Source organism: Pelobates fuscus, chromosome 7, assembly GCF_036172605.1.
Source record: "Pelobates fuscus isolate aPelFus1 chromosome 7, aPelFus1.pri, whole genome shotgun sequence".
Classification (NCBI taxonomy): Eukaryota; Metazoa; Chordata; class Amphibia; order Anura; family Pelobatidae; genus Pelobates; species Pelobates fuscus.
In genome coordinates this window covers 187,679,003-187,706,030 of record NC_086323.1, presented here as the reverse complement: position 1 = coordinate 187,706,030, position 27,028 = coordinate 187,679,003, and the positions used below count along the sequence as shown (strand labels likewise).

Here is a 27,028-nt window from a genome sequence, read left to right as displayed (position 1 = left end):
ATTTCAGACACCGCCATAGCAGGGTTTTTTCAAACTTTTAAATTCACGCTGGGTCCATACTCCACTTGGGAGTTTTTTTAGTACCGTATATACTCGAGTATAAGTCGAGTTTTTCAGCACATTTTTTGTGCTGAAAAACTCCAACTCGACTTATACTCGAGTTAATGTCTGTATTATGGCAACTTACATTGCCATAATACAGACCAGGACGGCCGGGCTCATTACAAGCCCGGCGGTCCTGCTGGGGGCTGGAAGAGAGCTCTTACTTACCTCTCCTGCAGCTCCTGTCAGCTCCCTTCTCTCACCTCCGGTCCGGTCAGCTCCTCTGTCAGCTCCCACTGTAAGTCTCGCGAGAGCCGCGAGAGACCGCGAGACTTACAGTGGGAGCTGACAGAGGAGCTGACCAAACCGGAGGTGAGAGAAGGGAGCTGACAGGAGCTGCTGTGAAGGTAAGTAAGAGCTCTCTGCCAGCCCCCCTCCTACACAGCCCATCCACTGGACCACCAGGGAATGAGAGTCCCCCTCCCTGGCCAGCTAACAAGCAGGGAGGGGGGACCAAAATATAATTAAATAATAATAATAAAAAATATATATTAAAATAATAATAATAATAATAAAAAAACTACTAAAATACATTTTTTTCCTTTCACCCTGTCCTTTAAACTATCTGAATGTATTGCATTAGAGTTACACTCCAGATACCATAACCACCACACTCAGCAGTGGCTATGGTGCCAGGAGTGCTATGTACTCTCCTAGGGTAAGCAATCAAACTGCCTAAAAGTGTTTGAGAGCTGACTTGGGATTCTCTGGGCGCTGGTCGAATCCTCCCATTAGCTCCACTGAACCAAGCCTTGCTGTGCAGGAGCTTCTGGGACACAAATGATGAAAACATTTCTATTTCACTATAGACCTACACACACACACAAACACACAGTCATACAAACACACACTCTACATTATATACACACACACTCATACAAACACACACACTGCATTCAATACACACACACACACTCATACAAACAGACACTGCATTATATACACACACACTCATACAAACACACACACTGCATTATATACACACACACACTCATACAGACACACACACACAATCTGCATTATATATAGACACACACTCTGCATTATATACACACAGAGTGTGCGTGTATAATGCAGAGTGTGTGTTTGTATGAGTGTGTGTGTATAATGCAGAGTGTGTGTTTGTATGAGTGTGTGTATAATGCAGATTGTTTGTATGAGTGTGTGTGTAATGTAAAGTGTGTGTTTGTATGAGTGTGTGTGTATATGATTATAAAAATCACAGAATTTCATAGCCCCAAGTTTTACCCTCCACTTATCCACGAGGCATAGCATATTTCACAATTGTTGGTCACAAAACTGCACTCGACTTATACATGAGATCGACTTATACACGAGTATATACGGTAGGTTGATTATTCTAACTACCCCATAAAGGCATGCAATTTCTTAAAGAAGACACACTAGGGTATTTCAAAAGACATATTTTAAACCTTAGTGTGAAATAATTTTTTCGCTAGCCTGTACCAAGTGTAGAGGGAATACCCTTTTTTTTTTTTTTTTTACTTTAAGAAAAAAAATTAAAACAATTTTTTAGCTTTTAACAACTTGTTTTTACTATTTTAAAACTTTGTTTAAACTTTGTTGGAAATTTGTTTTTACTGTTAACCCCTAACTAGCCTAACAGTAAATATCCTAATTTCCCCACTAACTTCTACTCACCCTAGCTAAATAAAAAAAATATTTTACAAATATTTAAGTAACTAACTAAATAAATGTAACCCCCGAGGATTAAAAAAAAAAAAAAAAAAAGTTAACCCTCAGGGCTTAAAAAGAAAAAATCAGATCACGGTGAAATACTGTTATCTGTATTTTGATCACCCTATTTGATTGCTATTTCCTGTCCTATTGTGTTTTACACCCCACCTCCTATGGACTGTAAGCTCGTTTGAGCAGGGTCCTCTTCAACCTATCGTTCCTGTAAGTTTTCTTGTAATTGTCCTATTTATAGTTAAATCCCCCCTCTTATAATATTGTAAAGCGCTATGGAATATGTTGGCGCTATATAAATGGCAATAATAATAATAATCCATCAGTTGATTCAGGGACCTAAGGAAGGTTGAAAAGGATTCACATACCGAGTGGGCTCCACAGGGCTGCCATGGGATGGGTACAAGCCCACCAAGTGAGCATCATGGAGGGGTATTGCAGTTGGTGCTCCTCGAACAATTTTATAATGGACTGTCTCCTGACATCCAAGAGACTGAAACCCCACCAACCTCACAGAAGCGACAAGACTAGCTGACAAATATGCAGATGTTCGCCGACCACAGAGACCAACGCCGCAAAAACGTTTTTACCAGGCCAACTCTATCCTCTCCAACACCCATGTTACAACCTCTAATCAGGGGCACTTACTACTCCATGCCACCCCGGTTTCCAAACCAAAATAACACGCAGTGCCACTTATGCAAGAAGATGGGGCACAAGAGGAGAGACTGCCCGCAGAACCAGGACCGGACGCAGTGGATTCGCCCCGGACCTCTTTCACTGAACCTGGCGGTCAATCGCTGCTTCCAGACTGAGACAGCAGCCTACCATTCAGTTCCCGAACAACCGTATAGCTTGGAGGAAAGATGAGACAGGGGATATGATAGAAACATTTAAATACATAAAGGGAATCAACACTGCAAAGGAGGAGATTATATTTAAAAGAAGAAAAACTACCACAACAAGAGGACATAGTCTTAAATTAGAGGGGCTTAGAAATAATATTTTTTTTAAAGGGTGTAGGCAGCACACCTATAGAAAGAGGGGTCCCCGGAAGATAAGTATGATAAAAAGAGATAAGAAGAAAAGGTAACAAAATGCTTCTTATAGGATATTGAAAATCCACATAGCAAAGTACAATACAATGGCATATCAACATGTTTGTGAAGCAAGGTTATGCTAAATATGTAGGAGATAGTTCTGCCCTTCACTCTCTGGCAGTCCCTTTTGGTTTTTGATCTTGTGCCCCAGTTGTGCAGGGTGGACCTGTGCTGTCTATGTTGCTGTTTGAACAAGACAGCATATCGGCACATCACCTCTGCACAACTCTTGTCACCCCTGCCTTGAGGCTCCTCCCACGGGGTGACACGACGATTGACTACTAAAATATTCAGTGCCCTCTCCCTCCTCCCTACCGCATATGCGTCACACTCATTTGTGACGCATGCGGTCCACTCAAGATCATGTGATGCAGAAGTAATTAACCGCACGTGACTGCCTTCTTACTCGTTCTTTTAATGTTTCAAAGCTTCGTTTTTAGCAATTAATATTTATAACAACCTCCCATCGCATACCCCAATAGTTCACTTGTTTTTAAACATGTTAAAAAGTCTAATTTTATTGTGTATCTCTCGGTTAAGATTGTGATGACGTCATTTTGTCGGGAAATTCAAATTTCAATGTAATTAATGTCTCCTATATAAACTCATGCTTGTCAGGTCTATGTTTTTACCAGTTTCTACTTGAAGACTGTTGAGGCGAAACGCATCTAGAAACCTTTTAAATTTTGTGATAATAAAGGAATTTTTGGCTGTATACACCACTGTTGCCATATTCCTTTCTTTCACCTTCTTATTTTTTTTATTTAATTTTAATATCCTGACCTGACATCATCGTATCTATAGTTACATAGTTACATAGCTGAAAAGAGACTTGCGTCCATTAAGTTCAGCCTTCCTCACATATGTTTTTGCTGTTGATCCAAAAGAAGGCAAAAACCCTAGTCTGAAGTGCTTCCAATTTTGCAACAAACTAGGAAAAAAATCCTTCTTGACCCCAAAATAGCAGTCAGATTTCTCCTTGGATCAAGCAGCTTGTTACGGTCACCGGCCCGCCGAGCCTCACGGCCGTGCCCGACCGGCACGGCCACGCCGACAACACAAGCTTACCTGCTCGTCGGCGAGCCGGGAACCGCTCCTTCCGTTCTTCCGGGCATCACGCCCGAATCAAACATGGCGCGACCACGTGGTCGCGCCTAAGAGTAGCTCCGCCCCCGAAAATTATACCAACGTGTGCGTGACGTCACAACGTCAACGCACACGCACGTTTTGGGGTCAGAGGTCGCCCTCTGACCAATCATAGCCTAGAGAGGGGTATTTAAACCCCTAGCTTTTCCCATTACTTTGCCATGTCGTGGTTTCAGTTTCCTGATTTCCTGAGAGTGCTATTTCCGTGATTCTGATTTCCTGGTATCCTGATCCTTGGCGTTTCCCTGGTTATTCTGATCTCTGGTTTCCCTGACTTGGCTTGTTTTATCGGTATTGAGTATTTTCTGGCTTCCTTGACCTCGGCTTTCCCTTTGACCATTCTCTGTCTCTAGCGTATTAGTCCGGCCATTCTAAGGTCCGGTTTATGCTCTATCCTGTTATTTTCCTTTTCTTACCTATGTATATGTTTACATAGTTTCTGCGTGCTGGACCACATTACTAGTCGTGACATTACGACATGGCCATGGATCCTGCAGAACTATGCAAGCATATGATCGCCTGTGAGAGTAGGGTGGAGGATATGGACCACAGGTTAGACCAATTTGCCCAGGCATTTCAGACCTTGCTCCAGAGGACTGCCTATTTAGAGGTCCCTCCGGGACCACCTGTGGTTCCGCCACCTGTAGTGGTTCCCGTACCACATAAACCACCGTCCATAACCTTGTCACCGCCCCCTCGCTATGGAGGTGATTCTAATACCCAGTGCTCCTTGGACCCACTTAGCCATGGATTTCATTGTGGATCTACCCAGTTCAAACGGGTTTAATACAGTCCTTATGGTTATCGATAGGTTCACAAAGATGGCACATTTTGTCCCCCTTAAAAAATTACCATCTGCTCAAGATCTACTTCAAATATTCTTGAGAGAGATCTTTCGGTTGCACGGTGTACCTAAAAGCATAGTATCTGACAGAGGTACCCAGTTTGTTTCTAGGTTTTGGCGTTCCTTTTGTAAGCAATTAGGCATTTTCGTCGGCGTATCACCCTCAAACTAATGGAGCAGCAGAGAGGGCGAATCAGTCTCTAGAAGCCTATTTACGTTGCTTTATAAATGCCAATCAGTCTAACTGGTGTGAGCTCTTACCCATGGCTGAGTTCGCCAGGAACAACGCCACTCATGAATCTTCTAATCATAGTCCATTCTTTGTAAATCAGGGTTATCACCCCGCTGTTTTTCCTTCTGAATTCTCAGACACAGAAATTCCTGCCTTGAACACCCGTTTGGAATCAATTCATGATACCTGGGATTCCGTCCATTCAGCTCTGCAGAAAGCTTCATTACGAGCAAAGGCCCAAGCTGACAAAAAACGGGGCGCTAATCCTGTCTATCTTCCAGGTGACAGGGTGTGGCTCTCCACAAAACATATCAAGCTTAAGGTCCCGTCCATGAAATTTGCCCCTCGGTACATAGGTCCCTTTCGAGTTACCAAACGTATTAATCCAGTGACCTATTCTTTGGCACTTCCGGCTCATATGAGAATTGCAAATACTTTCCATGTGTCTCTGCTCAAGCCCCTTACTTGCAATCGCTACACCAGGTTATCCACTCCTCCTCCGCCCTTGGTAGTGGGTGATCAAGAAGAATACGAAGTCCGTTCTATCATGGACTCCAAATTATCCAGAGGTGTCTTGTCCTATCTCGTTGACTGGAAGGGTTATGGTCCCGAGGAACGTTGTTGGGTTCCTGCTGACCGGGTCCATGCGCCCCGTCTTATCCGGTCATTTCACAACCGCTTTCCTCTTAAGCCGGGTCCTTCCCGCCCGGTGCGCGGTCTTCGAGTGGGGGGTACTGTTGCGGTCACCGGCCTGCCGAGCCTCACGGCCGTGCCCGACCGGCACGGCCACGCCGACAACACGAGCTTACCTGCTCGTCGGCGAGCCGGGAACCGCTCCTTCCGTTCTTCCGGGCATCACGCCCGAATCAAACATGGCGCCGACCACGTGGTCGCGCCTAAGAGTAGCTCCGCCCCCGAAAATTATACCAACGTGTGCGTGACGTCACGACGTCAACGCACACGCACGTTTTGGGGTCAGAGGTCGCCCTCTGACCAATCATAGCCTAGAGAGGGGTATTTAAACCCCTAGCTTTTCCCATTACTTTGCCATGTCGTGGTTTCAGTTTCCTGATTTCCTGAGAGTGCTATTTCCGTGATTCTGATTTCCTGGTATCCTGATCCTTGGCGTTTCCCTGATTATTCTGATCTCTGGTTTCCCTGACTTGGCTTGTTTTATCGGTATTGAGTATTTTCTGGCTTCCTTGACCTCGGCTTTCCCTTTGACCATTCTCTGTCTCTAGCGTATTAGTCCGGCCATTCTAAGGTCCGGTTTACGCTCTATCCTGTTATTTTCCTTTTCTTACCTATGTATATGTTTACATAGTTTCTGCGTGCTGGACCACATTACTAGTCGTGACACAGCTATTACCACACTAATTAGACATTATATCCCTGTATGCTATGTTTTTGCAAGTATTTATCCAGTTGCAGTTTAAACATCTGTATAGACTCTGACAAAACCACCTCTTCAGGCAGAGAATTCCACATCCTTATTGCTCTTACTGTATAAAAACCTTAGATGAAATCTCCTTTCTTCCAGCCTAAATGTGTGACCTCGTGTCCTATGTATAGCCCTGTTTATGAATAGATTTCCAGATAATGGTTTGTACTGGCCCCAAATATATTTGTATAATGTTATCATATCCCCTCTCAGGCGCCTTTTTTCCAAACTAAAGAGATTTAATTTTTGTAACCTTTCTTCGTAACTAAAATGCTCCATTCCTTTTATCAATTTTGTAGCTCGTCTCTGTACTTTTTCTAGTGCCATGATATCTTTCTTTAGAACAGGTGCCCAAAATTGCACAGCATATTCAAGGTGTGGTCTTACCAGCAATTTATACATTTATATCACCTATAAGAAGCACAAAGAATCCCTAGGTGGGGATTGTACCACCCATATGCTATACAGCTCATCAAGATTTTAGTCTGTATGTACCTGTTAGCTTACTCTCCTACCTCTCTACGCTATCACACTGAAAAAATTTCCTTTACTGCCCCTAGCCGGCACTATATACATCGGTGTTGGGGTTACAACATAAATATACAACCTCTGTCGATCATTACTCTACACTCCAAGGACGTAGGTCACTCGAACACACCAAGTTATGTCTCAAACACCAATTACTGATTGCACAGATCTTCCTATGACATGTCGAATTACACTTATGGTTACCCTTGATGATGTATACCGACAGATGTATGTCTTTTTTTGTCAATCAGATTTTTTTATTGAGAAGTAAAGAATTGTTACATGCAAAAGTACAATACATTTTGTATAGGAGTGATTCGACATAGTAGCGATTTCATTGTACATGTTAAGTTTCTGCTTGTTTGTCCTTGTTCAGGTTAATCCTCTTAAGTATGCAATATCGCTTAAACTAGGTGATACAATAGATAGTGTATGCTCCTCGTACGTAAGAGAATCATCTGGGTTAGATCTGACGTCGGGCGTGTGTTCCCGATTAGTGTGAGGACCCCTGGAGTTATGAGATTGGGCCTCTGGGGTATTTGAGGTCTGGATCGGGATGACAGCGCACCCATCTCAAAGAAATTGTATGTGACTGTGTGTTTCCTATCCTTCTCCCCCCCCCCCCCAGCATCCTCCACATCTGTCGTTATTGTCCAGGCTGTGTGCAAGTGAGGTGTGGTCTTGTAGGTATTGTGTTAAACTTGTAATTTAGTTTATCATCCTCAGTGTTTATCCATGTCGTGAGTCGTGAGTGTTCATGTACCCATTGTTGCCTGATCTAAGCCCCTATTGTGACCATTCAACCCTTGTCTGTCTGGTGCCCTTACGCGCACCGTCGCCTTTCTGGGCTGAGTGAATTCCTTCGGCGGTCCATGTGCCCCTGGTCCTGTCCCCCACCCCTCCCTTGCCTTAGTACCCTTTGTGGTGTAGCACCTCGCGTTGTGGGTGTCGGAGGCAGTACGGTCACAGGTTTCCCTATTTAAGCACTGGGCGCTGGAGTCTGTTTTGTCGGTGGTGTCGAATGTTGTCTGTGGCTGGGATGGCCCCTAGTTTGTGTGCAACGCTTTGTTCCGTTGCAGGTGAAGCCTGTGTCCCTGAGTCATTATGTCTTAGGTCCCGTTCTGTGCCAGGCTGAGGTCGTGGTGAGGGGTTCAACAGTCTTGAGTTATGGTATGTCAGAACTATGTCCGTCATCAGTCTGGGGGGTCGGGGACAGGGGTTATTTTGATACCAGAAAGTTGTCCACTTGTTCGTGTGAGTCTGGTCTGGAGTCTGGCACAGCCCCCACCCCACCCCCCCCGCCGCCGCAGCTCTCTTGGCCACATAGTCCATCCACGGGTACCAGGTCAGCGCACACTTGTCAGCTCGTCCCTGCAGTGAGGCCGTCATCATTTCCATGTTGTAGATGTCTTCCACCCTGGCGATCCACTGCTCCATGGAGGGTGCTGTCGTGTTTTTCCAGTGTGTGGGGATGAGCATCTTGGCCGCCGTGAGCAGGTGTATGGTGAGCCCTTTTTGTATGATTTCAATGGTGTGTGCGTATGGTTAAGCAACATCGTCAAGGGTTGCAGTGGTAGATCGGTGTCTGTGATTTCTTCTATTGTGCGGTTCACCATTTGCCAGTATGGGACCATGAGTGGGCATGTCCACCAGACATGGTAGGCTGTACCCTTCTCGGTTCTGCATCTCCAGCATTCGCCGGGAATCGTGTTGTGGATATGTCGTAAGATGTCCGGGTCTGAAATAAGTATAGAATGCGCGGCATAATATAAATTTTTATAGCGCTTATGCGGCCAAACCACGATATGTACTTGGATGTCCATCGTTTTAAATCTTGCTGTAGCGTCACGAGGAGAGGTGCGAAGTTCAGTAAGTATATCTGCGAGAGATCTTTCGGCAGCCAGACTCCAAGGTATCGAAGCTTTGTTGTGCAAATTTTGAATGGGAAGTGTGCTTCGATATGTTGCGTTAGGGCTATGTCCAGTGCCAACGGCATCGCTTCCGATTTCTCTAAGTTAAGTTTCAAGTTAGAGACTATGTTGTATTGTTTAAACGCCTCTAGCAAGTTCGGGGCCGAGATTCTGGGTTGAAGAAGAGCATATCGTCCGCATATGCCGCTACCCGATGTTCCGCCCCACCCAGTCGGGTCCCCACAATGCCCCCATCCCGTCTGACCGCCTCCAGAAAAATTTCGAGAGTGAGGGCAAACAGGAGGGGTGACAGGAGGCAGCCCTGGCGGGTGCCATTGTGAATGCTAAATGGTTTTGTCAGTGCTCCGTTGACCCGAATGCGTGCCGTTGGGTTGGTGTACAGAGCGGCCACCCATGTTCGTAAGTTGGGGCCGAAACCCATATGGCGTAGCGTCTCCGCGAGGAAGGTCCAATCCACGCGGTCAAACGCTTTTTCAGCGTCTGTTGACAGGAGCATAACCTCCCGTTTACCAGACCTGGCCGCGTGGATTACATTGAGGGCTCTGATGGTGTTGTCCCTGGCCTCCCTCCCGGGTATGAAACCGACTTGGTCTGGATGTACCAGATCAGGTAATGCTTGGGTGAGCCGAAGCACCATTGCCTTAGCAAATATCTTCAGGTCCGCGTTCAGTAATGAGATTGGACGGTAGCTGGCGCAATCATTGGGATCTTTACCCTCTTTTGGGAGGACGGTGACAATGGCACTCAAGGTGTCCATGGGGAAGCAGCTACCCGTTAGGATTGAGTTGAGGCCTGTTAAGAGTCTCGGCAATAATACATCCTTAAAGGTGCGGTGGTACGATAGCGGTAGCCCATCCGGACCTGGAGCCCGATGTGGCTTTGAGGCTTTCATGGCTCCGGCCAGTTCTTCGATCGTCAGAGGTTGGTCTAATTCCGCCTCCTGCTCCGGGGTGAGTTTTCTAGGCACATGTCTTTCAAGGTATGCCAGAACTCTGTTTCTATGGCGCTGCCCCGCGGGTCCCTCCCTTGCTCGTGCCTGTGCGTATAGCACAGCGTAGTATTCTTGGAATGTCTCCAGGATGCCCTCCGGCAGGCGTGTGATGCCTCCGTCTCGTGTGTGGATCTTGTGGATTTGTTGTGTCCTCCTTTTATCCTGTAACATCCGTGCCAGCAGTCTGCCACTCTTATTAGAGTGTTCGTAGAAGAATCTAGCTGACTTTCTAGCTGTGTGTAGTTGTCCCTGCGATAGGATGTCTCGGAGTTCCCTACGGGCCACTGTGAGGTGGAGATATGTGCCTTCATCCACTGTGTATTTATGTTCGTGTTCCAGGTCGGCTATGCGCTTCGTCAGGGTGGTTAGGCGTGTGAGTCGGTCTTTTTTGCGCCTCGTACTTTCTGCGGTGAGGCGGCCCCGGATGACGCATTTATTCGCTTCCCAGAGCATTACTGGAGGCACCTCCGAATGCTCGTTGTCAGCGAAGTATTGGGTTAGGGTTTCAACTACCGTGGTCTTGAGTGCGAGGTCATCGAGAAGGGACTAGTTAAGTTTCCACTGTCATTCTCTGGGTTTGAACAGTGGAGATCGTGTGTGAGCCACCACAGGTGCGTGGTCGGAGTGATCCATTGGTTCGATGTTAGTATTATGCAGCAGGTTCAAGTATTCTTGCGCTAGGAATATGTAGTCAATGCGACTGTAATGCGTAGTGGGTGTAGTCTCGGTCGTATGGGTGGCTCACCCTCCAGCAGTCCACCAGCCCCAGTTTGCTCAGCGCCCTCAGTGTTGTGCGTATGCATTGCGTGGGCACCGCGCCTGCCCCTCTGGTGGTGTCTAGGCGGGGGTCGAGCGGTATGTTCAGGTCCCCTGCCATTACCAACATACCTTCTCTAAAGCCTTCCAACTTGGCCAGAGTCCGGTTTATGAAGATATGTTGTCTTCTATTGGGGCTATAGATGCTTGCGAAGGTATACGTATGGTCTGCTATGGTGCCTTTGATAAAAAGATAGTGTGGCAAACCCAGCCACTTCAGACTATAAAACTGTGTCTTTAAAGGTTGTCCTAAGCACTGCTGCCATATTGTGTTTAATGTAAATCGCTCTCTGTATTGAACTGTATGATTGCCTGTATCCTATAGTATTCGTATGCTAGCAGCCGAAAGCCGCTAGCATTTACATGGTGGTTTCACGAACAGCAACTTTCTAGGCTGTTCGTGAAACGGAATAAATACCGAACCCAAGCCCACACACTGAGGGTCGTGTGGCACCAGCTAACAGATTGCAACATTGTTGCAATCGGTAGTTAAGTGCTTTCCTAGGTGGCCGTCGTTGGACTACTGACCACGCGGCGGTCGGCCATCTTGGATCCTTTGTTTCCCCAGCGGTGTTTTGTCGTCGAGTGCCTGGAACTGAAAACGGCTACTCGACGGCACGAACACTGCTGTACTTCCAGGCCGTTCGGGAGCTCCGGTCTTTCCCTATTGTGGTTCCCCATCGGTGTTCGGTACTTTCAGACGATTTTAGTAATAAAGTGTATTTCGTGCGGTGTTCGGTCGTTTTAGCTGGGATCTGAGTGATACTCTCTCGAAATGTGTACTCAGACCCCAGCTATAAACCGAGCGTCCGTTCGTGCAAATAGAGTGCATATTATTGAAGTTATGGATTTTCATGTGAATTGCCGGTTCTGCTGCACGGAGGGATAATCCACTTAACAGTGTATTTCAGTGGGAGTGTCCTTCTTGTGCAGCAATGCCTGATGGGAGAAATGCTCCAAATGTTAAGTCCCCCATGTAGTCCCCTACTGTATTACCCCTGCTATGTCAGTAAGGAAACCCCTTGCATGGGGACTTGCATAAATACTGGAAGCTGTGAATAAAGACGTCAGTTGACTCCCAGAACTGTGTTTCATCTGGTTACTGGGGGATTTGGGATATTGCCTTACTTTCAGCGCTGACTGTGGATTTACCCGTAATACCAGCGGAGATCGTGGATTTTAATATTGCACTCTGTTACAGGTAGCGCCCGTTGGGATCCGCCAGCGTCGTCCTGCATTGGAACGGCACCGTGTGTGGGAACAGTATTGCTACCCCCGCCTTCTTGGCGTCCGGGTGATTCGCGTAGTACCCTGCTAGGAAACGTCGGTTCTCTAGTTTAGGTGCATCGCTGCCTCTGAGGTGCGTCAACTGCAAGAACACTATCGACGCCCTCGCGGCCCACAGCTTGTTGAGCAGGCGTGAGCACTTCTCCGGCACATTGAGCCCTTGGACATTGTTCGACCAGCATGTTAGCTGGGCCGGCGTGAAGCCACCCTTGGCCGCCACAGGGGGGCGGCCTCGCCCCTGCCCCGGGGAAGGCAATGGGGAAGGAGAGGGCATAGTGGGGTGTGGTTTGTAGTCAGGAATGCATCTAGGTTGTTGTCTCCGTCTAGTGGTGTGGATGTGGGGTATGGGGGAGGGTTTTTATGTGACTATGTCCCGGTACCGGGGGCAGTCGTCGCAGGGGCAGAGAAGTGTCTCTGTCCCGCAACCCCAGTGTTATATACAGATAGGGTCTGTCACAGTGAGGTTCAGTGTAGCCACCGAAGGAGGTGTGTCCGTATGTCTGGTGTTGTGTCCTATCTGTGGTCTCCTTAGGAGACACCCAACCTGCAGGGGTTGCACTTGGTAGTGTTTGGTGGCTGATTCGAGCTATGGGGGCTATATGTCTGTCTGACCCGCTGGCCATGTCTGCTATTCCTGTCCCTGCGTGTGCAGCGTTAGTTTCTGCTTGTGTGCGTCGCCCTTCAGCTCGTCCCGGCTTGCTCTCGCTCATCAGTGCGCCGTCCTTATGTCGCCCGTTAGCTTAGGTGCCCACCCATGACCCGTGGCCCTCTGGACCCGTCTTCTCGTCACAAAGTGACCCCCGCGGGGAGCCCCTCCCGACCAGTGACCGAAAACAGAGGGTGGCCTTATATAGTTATCTGGTCCCTAAGGCGGTGCCGTTATAAATGTGGCGCCATGAGTTGTCATCGTGCGCCCCAGGCACCGGGCCCCCCCCACCGGGCCCCCCCCACCGGGCCCCCCCCCCCCACCCCTGGTGCCCCTTAGGACCGCTTTTTCTGGTCTGCATGCTATATGTGGCGAATACGTGTGTAGTGGTATCTCGCTAAGAGGAGCATTTGTGTAAAAGCTTGCAACAATAAACTTGTAACTGTCAACTAAAACTTTTCGCCTCGGCCCTTGCCGTCCCGCCGCGCCCGAGGGCATGCACCTGGTTTCCTATTACAGCTTTCCAGCTCGGGCCGTTGCAAACACCCAGGCCAACCCCAGCCCCATCCCCCCGCAAAGCCCCGGTCACCCGTGCAAATTGGGAATCAATGGGCTAAGATTCAACCGTGGTAGTGGTCCTTCAAACAGTCAAAGGCTTGTAGCCGTGGCCATTGTGTGTTCCGGACCCCCTGTTGGGCACGCCCCGCCCCCTGAGTGTGTCCCATGAGCCTCGCTCCCCACCCCACCTCATGGAGCCCCATCGACCCCCAGGGGCCCACTCCAACGGCTGAATCCCCTCACCCACCCTTGCTCCCCCTTGGAGTCCCTGACCCACCCAACTTGTGAGGGTCCCCAGCAACGGTATCTATTCTTCGGGGGCCCTCTGGGCCACCCCTGCGCTCTGGCGGTCCGGAGTTTGGCCGGAGGTTCTGCGCTGCTTCTGTTGGTCCTGTTGTTCGAGCCGGGGGATTGTCTAGGATCCAGTTCGAAATCGGCACGTCAGGTAAGCCGGTCATCCTGGAAGCGGGGCACGTCGTTGGGCCAGCGAATTACATGCCAGGCGTTCCCCATTATGGCCTGGAGGCTGAATGGAAACCCCCATTTGTAGAGGATTCTCCGTTCCTGTAGAAGGCGGGTAAGTGGCCTCAGGGCCCGACTGGCATCGAGAGTGATAGTAGACAGGTCCTGGAAGAGGGTGACCTGTGCTTCCATATAGGATACATGCGGCCGTGCTCTGGCGGCTCTCATGAGGGCCTCCTTTAGCTGGAACAACACCAGTGAGCAGACGATGTCTCTGGGTTGGCCGTCTCTCCTGGGGGCCCTCAGGGCCCGGTGCGCTCTCTCTATGCCAAATTCTTGCGGAGCTGTGTCCCCCAGTACGTGCGTAAATAGGCCCGTGAGGATCTCCTGCAGGGCCTCACCCTCCGCCTCCGGCAGGCCCCGGATTCTGATGTTGTTCCGGCAGCCCCTGTTGTCCAGGTCTTCGATCTGCCGGCGGAGATCCAGGAGGATGTTGCCCTGCCTCGTGGTGGCCAGATCTGCGGCCTGCTGATGCTGTGCGGCCTGCAGGTGAGTCTCTTCTAGGGCATCCACCCTCTGCTCCAGTGCGGAGAGGTCGCTACGAACTGCTGCAATTTCTTCTTTGATGATTGAGCGTAATTCAGCCACCATTTCTGTTTTATCCCTGCGGGTCAGCATGCTTGTTGAGATCGCCGGAATGTCCGCTGATATCTGGGACAGTGTGCCTATTGCAGGTGAGTCTTGTGTGGAACCCATCACGCTGGAGCCAGGGGATGAGGGTGCCCATGTGTCCACCTCCCCAGAGCCACGGAGGCCGGGCGGCACCGACAGAAATTCATCCATCGGGCCCGGTGGTTGCCTTGCCGGGGCTACGCTGGATGGTCCTGTGGTGGTGAGTCTCCTGTTTTTCCCCATTTGCGTGTTTAATTTAGGTTATTGAGGCTAATTTACTGGGCTTAGCAGGTTGGGGCCTAGGAGCTCGAGTTAGGTGCGTCTCACTCCATCGGTGGTCAGGCCACGCCCCCCGACAGATGTATGTCTTATTCCTCAGGTACTCACAATTCTTTACCACTTTAAAGTATTACCCAGTATTGTTGCACCCTTTTATGTTTAGGTTTGACTTCCTTCTCTCTCCATTAAATTGAGCCAAAGCTAAAAAAATATATATAATAAAAATATCTGGGGTTAGGGATGCAGAGTTTGGGGCACTGTTGTATCTGCTAGGTTGGAGTCAGCCAAGTGTGCTACTATACCTTTCCCTGACTCGGAATAGGTTGACAAACCAATACATCTGGCCGCATGCTCAGAAAATATGCTAAACCAGTATCCTGTCATTATGTATCATAATTTTGTTAGCTTCTTGTTTTCCTTTTCTTTTACGCTCTCAACCCAGTACATGTTATCATTGTATACTTGGCAGTGCCAAACGCAATATAATTTTTTTCTTGTTTGTTTTTGTTTTTCTAATGTATGACTTCTGCAACATAGACACAGTTTAAATGTTTCAACTGCTTTGTATTTGTTCTTTAACCAAAAATTGCAGATAGCGAGCTGTGTACGCATAATCTTGCAATACATAATCAGTGTTATTTGTACTCTATAGTTGTATAAATGTTGCTATATGTGATTGTAACTATGCACATCAAAATAAAAACTATAAAAAATAATAATAATAATATCAGGAAGTATTACTTTACTGAGAGGGCAGTGGATGCATCGAATAGCCTTCCAGCTGAAGTGGTAGAGGTTAAAACAGTAAAGGAGTTTAAGCATGCGTGGGATAGACATAAGGCTATCCTAGCTATAAGATAGGGCCAGGGACTAATGAAAGTATTAAGAAAATTGGGAAGACTAGATGGGCCGAATGGTTCTTATCTGCCGGCACATTCTATGTTTCTATGTTTCATGCAGCAGACTCGATACAAGTAGCCGCAGACAACCAACAGCACCACCAGCAGTTTGTACAGCTACAAGGAAGGGAGGTGCAGGGGCTGCGGGACATTGGAGCTACCCTCACACTAGTCCGTAGACACCTGGTACCAGAGTAAGCACAGATGTGAAGCTCTTTGGCCATTCAGGTAGCAGGGGGAGCCATCGTCCAAATACCCACGGTCCGGGTTCACTTAAATTGGGGTACTGGGTCAGGAACGGTAGAAGTGGGGTTGATGCAGCACTTGCCAGCCGAGGTGCTACTCAGGAATGACCTGGTCAGGCTCACCTCCACCTTTGAGCCACCAGCCCAGACCGCTGGTTATACCTGGTGACCACCAGACTGTAAGCCTGCTCACCGCTGGAGGCTCAGGTAAGGACAGACACCAGACCCTAGAGATTCTCCCTTGGGTTTTTGTGAGGAAGGTAGTGACCGATCCCACCCTTCAAATACGTAGAGACCGGGTTGTATCTAGTCAGGCCGGGCTGGAGGGAGAAAGGTATACCTGGAACCACGGATTGTTATACAGGGAGTCTGAAGGTATAGTGGCAGGGTCCGAACTGACCCCCGTCAGATAACTTGTTGTACTGCAGAAGTACGGACAAGAGTTGCTCAGAATAGCGCATGACATCTCCCTTTTAGGACACTTAGGAGTTAGTTGAACGAAATATCAGCTAACTCGTAATTTCTTCTGGCCAGGTATCCAGAAGGTAGGGAAGAGGGGAGACCGACACAAGGCCAAACTGCGCTCCCTGCCTGTTATTGAGGAACCCTTTGGCAGGGTGGCGGCAGACCTAGTTAGGCCCCTGGCCAAGCCCAGTCCCTTTGGCAAGAAGTACATCTTGACAGTAGTGGACTATGCGACCGATACCCAGAGGCGGTGGCGTTGACCAACATCCACGCAGAAAAAGTCGCAGAAGCCCTGATGCGAATTTTCTCCCGAATGGATTTCTCTCGGGAGATAGTTTTGGATCAGGGCTCCCAATTTACTGCAGAGGTCACCCACCAACTCTGGAAGTTCTGCGGCATCTAGCCGATTGTGAGCTCCCCCTACCATCCCCAGACGACCAAATGGGACATTGAAGCAAATGCTCCACTAGCAGAGACTGGGAAAGATTCTTGCCGCACCTCCTGTTTGCATACCGGGAGGTGCCACGGGAATCCACCGACTTCTCCTCATTTGAACTGCTATTCAGGAGACTGGTGACCTGCGCACACACCCTCAAATTGAGCTTGTTACTTTGATGCCCTACCATGGCAATCCATGCACAGATCTCTACTTCAGATTTTTTTTAATTGGGGAAAATGCCCTGTGTTTGTTCTATACAACACATGCAAATTTAGTGACATGCTTGCACTGTGCTTACTGCTAAATCGTCTCTGATGTCCCCATAAACATGATTAGTGTTGTAGTATATGTCTAGGGTCTGTAGTGAGTGTTTATTAGGGGCTGTTCTGTGGTGTATGTTTGTGTGTAAGCTGAAGTGTACTGGTGTATATAGACTGTAATTTGTGTGTATGTGTAGTATAGGTGTAGTGTAGGAATATCCGGATAAGAGGCATCCCAGAAGAGGTCAGTGGAGACGCATTGCTACACTATACCCAGAGACTGCTCATCCATATGGGACTCGAAATGGCCGGAGATCCACCTGGGCTGCTGTCAGCATTCAGAATCTAGAAACTATCTTGAAACTTGCAATGGGACTATTCCCAGGCAAGTCTCAGGCAGCCAGGGTTACAGCATAAAGACTCCAAGGGAGTTAGCTATCTAGTCAGGAGTGATCTCTGTGAGTCAGAACCAATATAGCGGGCTCTTCTATATCTAAATTCATGGATGATATAATGTGATTGACATAACATGACTGAGTGGTTGCCAGAGAAAGGTGGCTAAAGCTACAGGATATAGGTTACAGGGGAAAGTTTTCAGTGAAAGCATAAATACAATGAATGAGATGGTAAATTAGAACACAAAGAATATATTAAAGGACCACTATAGTCACCCAGACCACTTCAGCTCAATGAAGTGGTCTGGGTGCCAGGTCCCCCAGGTTTTAACCCTTCACATGTAAACATAGCAGTTTCAGAGAAACTGCTATGTTTACATTGCAGGGCTTATCCAGCCTCTAGTGACTGTCTTCCTGACAGCCGCTAGAGGCGCTTCTGTGACGCTGAATGCGAAAAATCGCATTCAGCGTGCAGAACGTCCATAGGAGAGCATTGCTTTTCTATGGGCGTTTTTAATGCCCGTGCGGCTCTGGCCGCGTATACGCATTCCGCTCCACTCGGGAGCTGATGTCGGAGGGGGAGGAGAGGTCACCTGCGCTGGATAAAGGTAAGTGGTTTCAACCCCTTCAGCCCAGCGGGAGGGGGGCCCTGAGGGTGGGGGGGACCTAAGGGTTATATAGTGTCAGGAAAACGAGTTTGTTTTCCTGACACTACAGTGATCCTTTAAATATTAATTTGCCTAAAAAAGTTTCTACTGTATTTACTATTAACAGATTGCTAACAGAATTGAGCTGAATGGATCCCTGGTATCTTCAAGCTAAACTCATTACTGAATTTAAATTAATTTATAAATAGCTTGACAGAATTTCAGACAAATGTAAGATAAATTGCATTGCTACATGACATGGCAGACTGTTGAAGTTTTGAATGTACCTTACTGTTTTTGTATCATTTTATGCATGTACTACTATGTTTTTTGTTTTTTTTATTACTGAAACATTTGTAAACTTTAATTGGGAGAAAATTATATATAAATATATATATATATATATATATATATATATATATATTTGGATAGTTAATACAATGTTGGGGGCGTGGCTAGCTGAGCTGCAGAGCGGTCGAGGTTTTACTGAGCTCCCGCTCCAGAAGACTAAAAATTACACATTTTGCCTCCAAAAAAGCAAATTAAAAGGTTGTTGAGACCTGAGAGACCCCCACAAGCAAAGAGATGGGGCGCAGACACCGAAAACTGGCCCAAACTGAGAGCAACAGTCACGCTGATATCAGATTGTCCTTCACCAGGCCGCAGCCACAGGCCCAATTAAATATGGCGCCCGCGGAAACGCACAGCTCCAGCGACTCGGAGCGCTCACTGGAGGACGAGTCGTCCCAAACACTCCAACCCAGCAGCGGGATCTACCAAAGGTCTGACTCAGACTCCGACAAATCCCCCTCCACTAAGGGAGATATCAAAAACCTCCTGCGGGACCTGAGAGAGGTGTGGAAGGCCGACCTCGCTGGAGTACAGGCGGAGGTCGGAGGCCTGAACCGCCGTGTGGGAGAAGTGGAGTCCAGGGAAGCGGAGAGGGGTAAGATACTGGACGATACCAGCTCCCGCCTAACCGCACTCACCCAACAAGTGCAGCGCCTCTCCCGCACGGTTACCTCCCTAGAGACACGGCACCGCCGAAAAAACATCAGGATCCGTGGGGCCCCAGAGACAATAGGCCAAGATGCCCTGATGAGTTACACCCACGAGGTCCTGAGAGAACTCGGAGTGCAGACGGATGGGGACCGACCACCGATAATGACAGCCTTCAGGGTCCGGAAGGCCCCCACAGCACCTGCGGACGCTCCTCGGGACATCATAGCCATCACAAGAGACACCAACGTGAAGGCCTCTATAATGGCGAGATCCAGGCAACGACCAAGCTTACTAATAGCCAACACGAAAATCACAGTGTACGATGACCTGCCCTTTGCAGTTTTACTTGAGCGACGTAGGTTCGCACCCACCACCCGGATCCTTCGAGGAAAAGGTATAAAATACCGATGGGGACTGTCAGGGACACTGGTGGTGCCACACGGGGATACTATACATGTGCTATCGGCTTCCGAGGATCACACGGAATTCCTGAGAGCCCTTGATCAGCCAGCACCGCTCCCAACGGAACAACAAACGACAGCAGCCCAGGCGACCGTGAACCCCACGGAGAAAACGAAACAAGGGCCCAGACCACCCAGGGACGTGCAACCGCTAGGCCGGAAAAACCCTCCATGGGACTCTTAATCCCAGAGGCCACCCAGCCATGATGGCAGGGCAGAAAGGACAGTTCTCACCCATGATAGCACATTTGGGACTGACTCGAGAGACCTCCATTGGGCGGACCCTTACCCGCACTAACTCCATAAAGGGCCGTCACGTAAACCCCAATGTGAACATTGATGCACGTTATTCCAGATTGCTGTTTTTTTTTTGTTTTTTGTTTTTTTCTTTGTTTGTTTTACTTCACTTGAATGGCCAACACATACTAACACACTGCTTATTTTATTTCCACATGCGTAGATCTGCGCCATCGACTGGTTTAGCTTAACCCCAAGAGGGCTGCTTACACGCTTTGCTAGGGTGTTCATGTCCGCCCCACTAGAGGGGCTTACAAGAGCTAGCAGGGTATAAGCGCTAACCCCGCAAAAGATGTAAGGGTGTTCCACCACAGTAGACATGTAAACTACATGAGACTCTACCAGGTCCCACTTGCGGGTATTTCTCAACTCCACAAGAGTCGCTAACCCCGGCGCTCAGTCTAGCCTAATCCCATAGGGGTGACCAGCGGGCCATAACCCCAAAGGAGCCTCTGGTATGGCACAACATGCAGCCCGTTCTAGACCCGCTCACGCGGCTGTTCAGCTGAGCCAACTCATTACCCCTGCTGTCAGCGCAATAACCACGGAATACAGTGTAAGCTCACTAACCCACCCAAACTCGCCCCGCCAAGTCATAAATCTTAAGCCCCCACCTTGTGCCCATTTGAGCCACCGCCACCCCACACGAATGTCATCAGAATGACCCCATATGAACCGTCAGACTACCACAGCACAGGGTAAACTTTAAGCCTAAGATAGCGTAAGGAGGGGGCTAGAACTATTCGTACACTCCTCAGCTAGGACGCTTTCCCAAGAATGGCTTGAGCACCTTGTACATTAACGACATTCCTTGTATATCAATGTTTTGTTTAACCTTTAGTTATCTACGTTGAATGCATGCTAGCAAACTGTCTTAGATACCAATACATCTGTTTGTTTTGCGGGAGACAGCCCCTCTATAAAACTCCAAAATTATGGCCCTTCTCAGCTTTCACATAGTAGAAGTCTCTTACACATGAGGGACATTAGATGAGGACACCAAGAAGCAGCGGTAGATCAGGAGTTCTTTTGCAGAGTAGTAAGGTATGGGGAGCTTACAAGCGACTTACAACTTTAGTCTGAAATGACTGTAAAAATTAGAGATTTACTTTTCTCATAGCTGAACTGCCAATACCTACTAGCATGAAGTTTGACACTGGTGACCCCATGGGAGGCCCACATTACAAGCACTTGCCAGACTCAAAGGAGTTAATATCATGAGGTATGTGATGCTTCATGCTTCCTCTATATATATATTAATGGAGAATACAGACCTATATCATAGTGCACACAATTATAGGTACGCGTCATTTAGGATAGTAGGTTCTTCAATGAACACCCGAGTGCACTTCACAAACTGATTGATTAATTAATTAATTACTTAACTGACTTAAAGGGCAGCTAGTTGGACACCTAGACAGAATGCTAGACCACAGGTCACACATTCCACATTCCATAGACTTGAGTTAGAACAACAAAAACCCTTTCAATACTGAAAATTTATCAAATCGTAGTTAGCCATGTAGAATGAGGGGTCCTCACTGGCCTAATAGACCTTTTAACGGTACCTCCCCAAACTTCAATCTTGCCATAACGAGAATGGAAAAACTAGTTCTTCGAATCATAATTTGTACACTCTACTTGTATGCGATGTTAGTCTTGTTAAAAATTTTGATAGAATACTTTAAGATGAATATTATATTTGTTATACCAGATCATCCTATGTTTCATGACCGGCTGGCTGTAGCTATCGTGGCGCAGCTGGCCAGATTGTAATTTCATGTAAAAGCAAAAATAAAGAATTTAAAAAAAAAAAAGTTAATACAATGTTAAACAAAAATCTGCACACCAGTCAAGCCATAAGACTTGCTTTTCCCACAGAAATCACAAATCTGCAGTGATGTTACTACCGCAAAGGATTCTGGGTGGGCATATGCAAATTAGCCTAACAAAGAATCATATTTTTGCCTCATTCCATTTTAAACATGGATTCCTTTTAGTCTGTGTTTGCTGTATACAACTGCTTGGGACACAACTTAGGAAAAGATAACTACTCATGGACAGCTGTTTTGTTGTTAATGCAACTCATCAGCATGAGGTTGGTTACTGGTTTGCTTACTGAGGCTTGGTGGGCTTGGGAAGCAAAATCCAAATAGGTTATGGTGGGGAAAAATTGTGATTGGTTATATTATATTTCTGTTTGGTTTTCCTCAAGCTTTGTAAAATGGGAACCATGTTGAGGCAAGACAGCACGCCCTTACCAGCACTATCTAGGGTTGGGCACAGGCTTCTAGTGGGTCAATGGTGGCTTTGGACCTTTAATAGGATATGAGTAGTATAAGGATCTAATCCAAGAAATGGGATTGCAGAGGCATAGTCAGCAAGTCCAAGATCAAGGCAGATAGTGAGGAAATGTAGGCAAATAAACAAGTCCAAATTCCAGAAGCCAAGGAATCCAAGAATGTAAGGATATGAAAATGGAAGAGCAGGATTGGAGCAGAGAGACGCCAGGTGTCTTTAGCCATGGGCTACAGATCAACCTAGCACTGTACTGGGCACTCTCTTGGGTTTTATAGGCACAACCTGATAATGGTAACTGCCCTTTCCTGTGGGAGGAGCAACTCCCAAGTCAATATAGGCAGCCTAGTTCATTTGGAGCAATGCTGCCACACAGGAAATTAATGCAGGGCACAGGAACCAACTGCAGCATGGAGGACACAGATGCAACCCAGAACTCTGGGGCTGGCATGGAAATGGTGAGTATTTAACCCACCCAAGCCACCGTGAATATAACTCACTTATCGATAAGACATGTAATTCTCCATATGCACACCTGGAACATATTTTACAATGTAAATCTATTTGCAATTGTATTTCAGTGTGATCCTGCTCTTCTTCCTGAACCAAATCATGTAATGTTAAACCACCTGTATGCTCTGTCCATAAAGGTACGTTTCTTCAATTATAGTTTGGTCTACAAAATGCTTAATGTGAAATTTTCAAAAAGTAAATATAAATACATTTGTTTTTGTTTTTTTTTCTCTTTCAAATTATCTTTGATGTAATTGCTAGGTAGAACTTACAGTTACCCTGAAGTTAACAGTGTACTAAGTGAGTTTACTATAAGTAGGAACTGTAACGGAACCGCTGGCACCCCGACCGGGTACCCTACGCTGACGGATGCTCCTAGTGCTTTCCGAGGTCTCCAAGCACTCTGCCTGACACCATACCCACTGCAGCTTGGTTTGGGTCTCGCCGACTCCATCCACTCTGGACCCAAGACCAGGGTCCAGCTGCCAGTAGGTGGACCTCTCCGAAATCCAGAGAGCTGGAACAGGAACAAGCTCTTAGCAGAGCTCAGCGATTATACCCTGGGGAGTATAGTGATTATAGCAATCCCCAGAGTGTAGTTCTCCAATCCCCCAAACATGAGCCAAAACTTCATGAAGGTACAAGATGAACTGAGGTGCTAGCACACCCAGTCTGGCTTTTATTACAGTTGTTGCAAATACAGGACCGCCCACAGGGAGGGATAAAACAACCAATCATATCACAGTTACATCCCACATATCCCCTCCCCTTATCCTGAGAGGAAACTCAATTATACATACAGTTAAAACATACTTTTTACCCAACTTTCATAACTCTAAAACCATACATCTAATCTCTATAAAAAATACATATTCACAATCAATCCATTCAGGGGAACAACATATTAAAGAATGGTGCGAATCAGACCAGTGGTTCAAAAGTTAAGGGAAAGTCCTTTGTTACCAAATGAAGCATGGCTTTTCTTCCCAAAACAGTTCCACAGAGTCTCTATCCTGGAGATAATTGGGAAGTAATCCAATTATCTCCAAGGACAGAGGTAAAACTCCATTAGCCACATGGCAGACAAAGGACAATAAAAGACGTAAAAATACATACTGTTACATTTATCACATAGAACCTACACATTTACAATTTACCTAACACATAATAGCATACATAATATTGAAGACAACCTGAATGCAATCTGCTACACAGTCTTAAAGGGACATTGTTCCTAAAAGTCATAATATGTCCACGGATGTTTTTTAAAGGGCCAGCAGCAGCACCATACAAATCCAATATGCCCAAATGTTGCACCTGAAGGGCCAAATCTCCCAGGGACCATAGTCAACAGGTAAGAGGCTGGCAATCAGGCTCCTCCAACAGCCAGGGGTAAAGGGCAGCTTGTCACCAATAAACCCAGTGACAAAAGGCATTTTGTCACAGGAACCATAAAAGTGTATTTCTATAAAATGTAGTATACAGTTGTGATTGTATGAAGAACACGTACAATTATTGACAATTATTGAAGTAATCCAATTATCTCCAAGGACAGAGGTAAAACTCCATTAGCCACATGGCAGACAAAGGACAATAAAAGACGTAAAAATACATACTGTTACATTTATCACATAGAACCTACACATTTACAATTTACCTAACACATAATAGCATACATAATATTGAAGACAACCTGAATGCAATCTGCTACACAGTCTTAAAGGGACATTGTTCCTAAAAGTCATAATATGTCCACGGATGTTTTTTAAAGGGCCAGCAGCAGCACCATACAAATCCAATATGCCCAAATGTTGCACCTGAAGGGCCAAATCTCCCAGGGACCATAGTCAACAGGTAAGAGGCTGGCAATCAGGCTCCTCCAACAGCCAGGGGTAAAGGGCAGCTTGTCACCAATAAACCCAGTGACAAAAGGCATTTTGTCACAGGAACCATAAAAGTGTATTTCTATAAAATGTAGTATACAGTTGTGATTGTATGAAGAACACGTACAATTATTGATATAGTGCCAATATATTCTGCAGTGATGTTCAACATGTTTGTCATACAGGAACAGTAGATGAAGAGGGCCCTACCCAGATAAGCTTAGTACCTAGAAATGATTATATAGAGCCATTGGTAAAATAACACAACTTTGTTTGATAGACAGAAACAGACTGGCATAGTAAAGTTTGAGACTTGCATACGGGTTTGTAATCTAAAAATTGTAAAATATAATGACTTGACATCTTAACCCAGAGAAATTATTTCTACCCAATTTACTGTAGCTGGTATGTGATTTCATGGCTCCATTTTTCATTTTATCAGGAAGCACAACACAGGGTTTTTTTTGTTGTAGTTCAGTTAATAGCTTTCTCAAATAAAAAGATATAGTAACAGAACCACAACTTCTAGAAACATAGAAACATAGAAACATAGAATGTGACGGCAGATAAGAACCATTCGGCCCATCTAGTCTGCCCAGTTTTCTAAATACTTTCATTAGTCCCTGGCCTTATCTTATAGTTAGGATAGCCTTATGCCTATCCCACGCATGCTTAAACTCCTTTACTGTGTTAACCTCTACCACTTCAGCTGGAAGGCTATTCCATGCATCCACTACCCTCTCAGTAAAGTAATACTTCCTAATATTATTTTTAAACCTTTGTCCCTCTAATTTAAGACTATGTCCTCTTGTTGTGGTAGTTTTTCTTCTTTTAAATATAGTCTCCTCCTTTACTGTGTTGATTCCCTTTATGTATTTAAATGTTTCTATCATATCCCCCCTGTCTCGTCTTTCCTCCATGCTATACATGTTAAGATCCTTTAACCTTTCCTGGTAAGTTTTATCCTGCAATCCATGAACCAGTTTAGTAGCGAAACCACTGCTAAGTCCACAAGGACAGCATGTTAGAAAAGTCCCATAGAAAATTATTATAGCATATTGATTGGGTGATAACTTCCTTATCTTGGCATTGCTAACTTGGATATATACAAATCCTGGGAATTTATTGCAGATGCAACAACTTCAAATGCATTTTTTTACATTGCTGTTGATTTTGCATATATTTTTTTAAATGCCAGGTCTTTACAACCATTTTAAAAAATGTGTCATTCCTCTCACACCTCGCCCCTCTGTCAATCCTTATATTGGTTTCCGGTATCCCTTGCCTATAAAGCTCTAAGCAACTCTAGCACGTTATATTTCTTCACTTTTTTGTAGGTACGCCCCTGCACACTCTCTCCGCTGTGCCATTGACCTTCTCCTGCACCCTTACTTGCATGGCAGGACTTCTTACGGGTGGCTTCTTGCCTTTGGAACAGCCTGTCTATCCCCATTATACTCTCACCTGGTCTTGAATCATTTAATAAGTCCTCAAAACCCATCTCTTCAGGAAAGCTTATGGTCTCCCGGAATAACGTATATCTCACAAACCTGCCTCTTGTACTTTCCCTAGAAGGCCACACTCGCCTCTAGTTCTGCTACATGTTTGGTTGCTACCCCCCTCGATGTTATTCCTATTGTGTTTTTATACCTCGCCTACCCTAGACTTAAGTTCGTTTGAGCAGGGTCCTCATTAACCTATTGTTCCTGTAACATTTTGGAATTGTCTCATTTAAGAACTGCGGAATAAGTTGGCGCTATATAAATACTAATACTAATAATAATAATTGTTATGGCGAAGCCTTCAGTAAAATGGATATGTGACTTGAAGCCTAAATGTTTAGTAGGAAAAGGCCAGAAATAATTTTAAAAGAATCTTAAAGCTTAATTTCTCTAAAAACATGTTAACTCAACAATTTCACTTGTTTTCAAGTTCCCACTGGCACAATTTAAAACATCATTTACATTGTAGGTAGCAAAAAGGTTAACAGAGGTATGGTTTTGAGTGTATGAGTATATTAACACATACAGAAAAAATATTGCTACTTTTAAACCAATGTCTATGATATAATGCAGAGAGACTTGGCTGTCTGTTGTGGACTGGACTATATTACTTTGACTCATTGATTGCACTTATTACTTATAGACTAAAGGCAACCATGAATAGATCCTCAAACATAGATCAGCTGGTTTAAAAAGGATTTAAAAAAAAAATTGAAATCAGATTTTTACAGTATTTGTTTGCCAAGCCATTGCAGTGTACACGTATGAGAGATTTTACGGTTACACGTGCATGTTAAGCCATAAGCCCAGAGCCTACTCAGGTTTGTTTGTTGATCTTGCATAGAAGGAAAAACATATTGCACATGCAGACATTTCTTCTTATCCATTCCAGTTGTCTTGTTATTTGAAAAATTACCACTACTGAGATTGTATACTGAGACACGCATGTTTGTAGTATGAGGTTGCTCATGAGGCAG

General features: G+C 46.2%; 1 protein-coding gene across 2 annotated transcripts in view; it reads left to right on the top strand.

The window, feature by feature from the left end:
- The window catches only part of PRKAB2 (protein kinase AMP-activated non-catalytic subunit beta 2), a 172,279-nt gene that overhangs the window by 135,106 nt on the left and 10,145 nt on the right, over nucleotides 1–27,028 (top strand). For both annotated transcript variants that reach the window (XR_010084031.1, XM_063426976.1), the window contains exon 7: nucleotides 22,735–22,803. Coding sequence is in view for 1 of the 2 variants with exons in the window: in XM_063426976.1 (XP_063283046.1) it covers nucleotides 22,735–22,803 (69 nt within the window). In the remaining variant the exon portion in view is untranslated. The remainder of the gene's footprint in view (nucleotides 1–22,734; nucleotides 22,804–27,028) is intronic.